The 5,556-nt window shown below is 32.0% G+C and overlaps 1 protein-coding gene across 1 annotated transcript; it reads left to right on the top strand.

The window, feature by feature from the left end:
* The first annotated feature begins 293 nt into the window (after positions 1–293).
* LOC145616236 (EPD1-interacting receptor-like cytoplasmic serine/threonine-protein kinase) lies at positions 294–2,761 on the top strand. Its single transcript, XM_081670930.1, has 5 exons — positions 294–884; positions 1,079–1,214; positions 1,391–1,527; positions 1,670–1,796; positions 2,081–2,761. The coding sequence occupies exons 1-5, from the start codon at positions 504–506 to the stop codon at positions 2,668–2,670; spliced, it is 1,371 nt and encodes a 456-aa protein (XP_081527056.1). The 5' UTR covers positions 294–503; the 3' UTR covers positions 2,671–2,761.
* Positions 2,762–5,556: the final 2,795 nt, after the last annotated feature.

Below are 5,556 nucleotides of genomic sequence, written 5' to 3'. Positions count from 1 at the left end.
AAATTAATTAATTATATGGTATTTTAATTAAAGAAAACCATGTATACGTCATATCATCCACATCTACATAAAACAATTTTTATAAAAATAATAATCTTTCCTAAATAATCATATCTCTTTCTTTATATTAGTATGAAAATTGGAATATGATTTCACTTTATAATGATAATAAAAAAATAACTAATGCATGACATATTGACATAGAACAACAAACTAGTTTATTAAAAAAAAAAAAAAAAAAATTAGAATCACAAGTTTGATAAACTTAGCATGAACAACACTTGCCTTTCATTTTTTTTGGTCGGTCTTCCCTACTTTAAGTAACCCTTTAAAAAATGGGTACTCTTCCAAAACCACAAACCCATTTTTCCACTTATCTTTTCCATTCACATCAATTATACTATTTTGCTTAATCTTCAAGCTCCTCCCATAAATTGGAGGAGATTCAATCAATCAATACACCAAAAAAACACCCAAATCACAAAACCAAAAATAACAAAAATATGGCACTAAAAATGGTCATATGTTGTTTTACCAATACTCTTGACACAAATGATGAACTTGTTCATCCTAAACAAACACCTTCACCTTCTCCTCATAGAGTCTCCCATTTAGGTATAACCAATAAATTTAGCATTAGCTCGGAAATCTCGATCAACGAGCTTTCGAACTCGATCCCTGGATCAAACCTTCATGTTTTTAGCCATGATGAGCTTAGGTTGATCACTAATAACTTCTCTTTGAGTAACTTCCTTGGTGAAGGTGGATTCGGCGCGGTGTATAAAGGTTTCATACATGATAGTCTTAGGCCTGGTTTAGAGGCTCAAGCTGTTGCTGTTAAGGTCTTGGATTTGGAAGGTACACAAGGTCATAAAGAGTGGTTGGTAAGTTATTCTTCATACAAGTTTATTACAATAATTAACATCATCGTGAAACTTTATATTATAATCATGGGTTTCAACCATCAGCTTAAACACATGATCGATTTTATTAATCAATCAACAGAAAATTAATAAAAAAAAATTACTACTTAGCTTGTGAAAATGATATTTATGCACATTTCATTTTATTTTTCTAGGCTGAAGTGATATATCTTGGACAATTAAGGGACCCTAATTTGGTGAAGCTAATTGGGTATTCTTGTGAAAATGACCAAAGACTCCTTGTGTATGAATACATGGCTAGGGGTAATTTGGACAAGCAACTTTTTAGCAGTAAGTATATCCCTCTTTTTTTCATTTTGAATTTAAAAATTGAGGAATAAAATTTTATGTTAGATTGTTTGTTTTTTATATTCTATCTTTATTGTTTATATATATTCTAATTTTGGACCTACCGAATTAAGCTAATTAATTTATTTCGGCTTGTTATTTTGATAATGTGAATATAGGACGTTCAATTCCGTTGCCATGGTTGACAAGAATCAAAATTGCATTAGACACTGCAAAAGGCTTAGCTTTTCTTCATGAACTCAATACACCAGTCATTTTTAGAGATTTCAAGGCTGCAAACATACTCTTAGATGCTGTAAGTTTATACCAAATCATAAGGCCGTTGTCTAATTTTAATTGTCACGTTGTTAGTTCAAATTACATTAATTGTCACGTAATGCCTAAAGTTTGTACGTTTCTCAATTCTAGTCACTTAAGATTTGATCTTGTTTGTGTAGGATTATACAGCTAAACTTTCAGATTTTGGGTTTGCTAGAGATGGACCAGATGAAGATAAGACTCATGTTTCTACCAAAAACATAGTGGGCACTAAAGGGTATGCTGCCCCAGAGTACATTATGACAGGTAATTGATTTAAAGTATTCTTCAAGACAATGATTCTCGGTTCCCTTAGTGTTACACTGTTACATTGCGCACTTGTTCACTTTACCTGATTTTTACTGAATAAAATAATTTTTACTACTTCATGGATTATATGTCGTTTTTACTAGTAACTTTTAGTATTACGTATTACTAAATAAAACTAAAAGTTAGGCATTAGCCACATTTTAGGCATATATGTTTTGAAGCAAATTGCATAAAATAACACATCTATTGATTGCTTGAATAAAAAAAAAAAAAAAAAACAGGTCATTTGACAACTATGAGCGATGTTTACAGTTACGGGGTAGTCCTATTAGAGTTACTAACAGGAAGAAGATGCATGGACAAGAAGCGCCCGAAAAAAGAGCAGAGTTTGGTAGAATGGGGAAGGCCACTACTAAAAGATCCTCGAAAAATCGAAGGCATAATGGACCCAAGACTAGACGGGCAATACTCGATCGAGGGATCAAAAATCGCGGCAATGTTGGCATACCAATGCCTAAACAAGCATCCTAAAACAAGGCCTAAAATGAGTGTAGTGATCAAGGTGTTGGAGCCACTTTTGGAACTCAATGACATGCCATTTGGAGGACCATTTGTGTATGTTGTGCCTAAAGAAGGTCAGGAAATAACCAATAATAAAGAGCAATCATTATTGTGTGATGCTAAAAAAGAGGATAACATTAATAATAATGTTAATGATGGAATAAATGAAGTGGTAAAAGTTGAAATAGTGCAAGAAAAGGAGGTTGAAAGAGAAGAAAATAGTGAAGAAAAACAAAATAATGGACAGCAAAGAAGGTCACAGAGATCTAGGGCAGTCAAATCTGATTCAGCTCTTTGTCAAGTTCGATAGGAGTTTTAAATTTGTGTTCTAATTGTGTTTGAATTACAGCAAGTGTACAAAATAATTTTTTGTTTGTTAATGATATTTTTAAGTTTCATCAGTTGTAAGTTTACTCAAATCATTAGAGTATTCATTAGATAAGGACAGATCTTGGAGCAATTAATAAGTTATTTTAATAGCTACTTGTGTAGCTAATCCAACAATGCAATTTATTGACTTTTTTCTAATGATTAAGAAATTTTATAACGCTTATAGCCTATTTTGAAAGCAAACATCTTACCGTATCTATAACAATTACTCATATAAGATGACAAAGAAACATCTATAACCGATCACTTTCCCCCAATTGATTACGAGTACATACTATCCTCTTGTGCACCATATTTACTAGTGAGTCTACAAACTCTCAATAACCTATTATATATATATTTGAAATATTTCTTAATATGTTTGTACAATTATAATTGTGGAGTTGGTTTTCTAATAATCTTATGCATTAAGGGCAAGGCATCTTTTCCTGCCTAAGTGATTGCATTTTGAGAATCCCTTTCCAAAATTATCTATCGGTCTTTGATACAACTCTTCATTAATGATGTCTCTAACACAAATAGTCCCAAATCTGCATCATCACTTGAGAGGGCAAAATTATAAGAAAAATACCGCAAATGAGGCCTAAGAGATATGACCCTTAGACCACAAGGATATGTGAAGCGGACTGAGCAATGTCACCACTCCACTACCTCAATCTCAAAGTTGTTCTTCATGCATAAGATGAAAGTGTGCATAAGCAGAATGATATAAAACTTAAGTAGTTGGCAGCCTTAGCTAGACCTTATTAGTCTACACCTAACTGCACTTATTTAAACTTATTGATTGTATGTATTTGAAAGGATTTTTCTTGAAACCTTTTTCTTTAGCGTAAAATTAAAAAAGTTGTGTTACATATAGTAAACCAGTCGAGTACAATGAAATATCCATTAAGGTCACTAGCTTAGTCAACCTAATTATGCATGGCTTTGTAATTGTACAATAATATATATATATATATATATATATATATATATATATATATATATATATATATATATATTCTAACTATAATTTTCAATAATCTAAAGTTTTCAAAGCTATAGAACATTCAAAGTTGTGCACCAAAAATTAATTAAACTTAACTAAGAAGTAAGAAGCGACAAATTTGTGCCTCCTTACCTACCAAGAGAAGGTTTTAGTGTATTAGTTAGTCAATTTACATCTTCATTTTGTCAATTAGGGTGGTTTACAGCAAGAATTACTATCTACAAGCATTAATTAATTGGATAAATACCATAATCATTATCTAAGTAAAAGACTAGAAATAATTATATTATGAGCAATTTTAATATAATGTCATCACTTCTAACTTTAAAAAACACATAAATGGAAGTAGATACTCCGTATACACCTAAAGTTAAGTAAATGATTAGTTTTCCTACCAAAGCAAACACATCCTTTTATGTTACCTTCTAATGGAACTTTATGTAAGCTTGCCCATTATAAGCTTTTCATTATAATAAAGTAAAAATATTATGTTATAAAGGTGTTAAGTTTGGGTGTTTCATTATATAGCCAATCCCATGAAATGCTGTTAAGACTAGAAATTGCCAATAATGTTGTTAAGTGTTCATAAGAAAGTAGCTTTGAGAGCCCACGCCTAAAAATTGCTTTTTTCCCCTACTAAAGTACTAGAGTTAACAATAGGTGCGCTAAACTTTTTGGGTGTATGTATTTTAATTTAGTTGGTTAACTTATTGAGAGATACCAATAATTTGTAGCAATCCGATATCAAATACACTAAATAATAAAATGAATATTGTGGTTGAGTTGTAGGTTATTGTTAGTGATACTCTACACCCTTTATCTATCAAGATTCAAGACATACATGTACTAATGTACATGCATGAGTCACATGAGTAGTAAACTAGCTAGCTAGTAGTAGTCAATGTTGTAGGAGTCGTGGCTTTTCCTTGCACATCCAACACCAAAAAAAAAAGGCAAACATGTAATGGGAAAGTGGGAGGGTAATGGTCCTACACCAAACGTCCTTGCTAAGGGATAAAAGATACAAAGATCCCCAAGAAGTCCTATTTCATCGATGCAACTAAGTGCAAAATCTAACAATTAGGTCATTGCATGTGTTCAAAACATATAATTGTGCTACCATGCCAAAGTTGATTTGATGCTAGCTTGATTATTGTGTGCGTTGTGCTCTCTTGGACTGTTGCATTTATTGAAAAAACTACACCCTTTCATTTCTAAGGCTTTATCATACACCAGTCTTCACACAAATTCAACAATTGTCATTCAAATCTAATACTCGCTCAGTTTCTTTTTTATTGCTCTATAGAGCAAAGTTCACTTTATTTAGGGTTAGGTAAACACACTGCACACGAATTGGTTTGCAAGTGGAGGCCCTTGTATAGTAGTATAATATTGGTCTATCTCAAAGGGTCACCTCAAAGAGAAATATGAGGTTATAAAACGGAAACAAAGGAAGTATTTGGATAGGCAAAGTATATACCAACACTTTATCACTTTCATCAACCTATCCTTTTTTTTGGTTCCTATGCGGGGTTACTTAAGACATATAATGTAAACAAAATTTGATCACGAATTTTAGGTATCATCTCCCTTCTAAACCTTTGACCAATGAAACTAGTCGTCTTGTTGGCTTCCAGCCTTCCACTTGTACTTTGTGCATAACAATAGACAATGGTGCTCTTTCACTATTTAAATGTACAAAATACCACCGCCAAGACTCCTAAGACACTAGATTTTTTATCTTTTCCTACTCAAAATTAATATTTTCACACCTCTACCACAATACAAGTCGTTTATATACTAAACACTCGAAGATTT

This window comes from Chenopodium album, chromosome 26 (genome assembly GCF_948465745.1).
Source record: "Chenopodium album chromosome 26, dcCheAlbu1.1, whole genome shotgun sequence".
Taxonomy (NCBI): Eukaryota; Viridiplantae; Streptophyta; class Magnoliopsida; order Caryophyllales; family Amaranthaceae; genus Chenopodium; species Chenopodium album.
The sequence above is the reverse complement of the archived record's forward strand: the minus strand, read 5'-3'. Positions and strand labels throughout refer to the sequence as shown.

What these genes read in the sequence shown, in the direction of transcription:
- LOC145616236 (XM_081670930.1), top strand. Translation starts at nt 504, where the DNA reads ATGGCACTAAAAATGGTCATATGTTGTTTTACCAATACTCTTGACACA. An exon ending in AAGGTCATAAAGAGTGGTTG is followed by an intron (nt 885 to 1,078) that starts GTAAGTTATTCT and finishes TTATTTTTCTAG; the next exon opens with GCTGAAGTGATATATCTTGG. An exon ending in GGACAAGCAACTTTTTAGCA is followed by an intron (nt 1,215 to 1,390) that starts GTAAGTATATCC and finishes ATGTGAATATAG; the next exon opens with GACGTTCAATTCCGTTGCCA.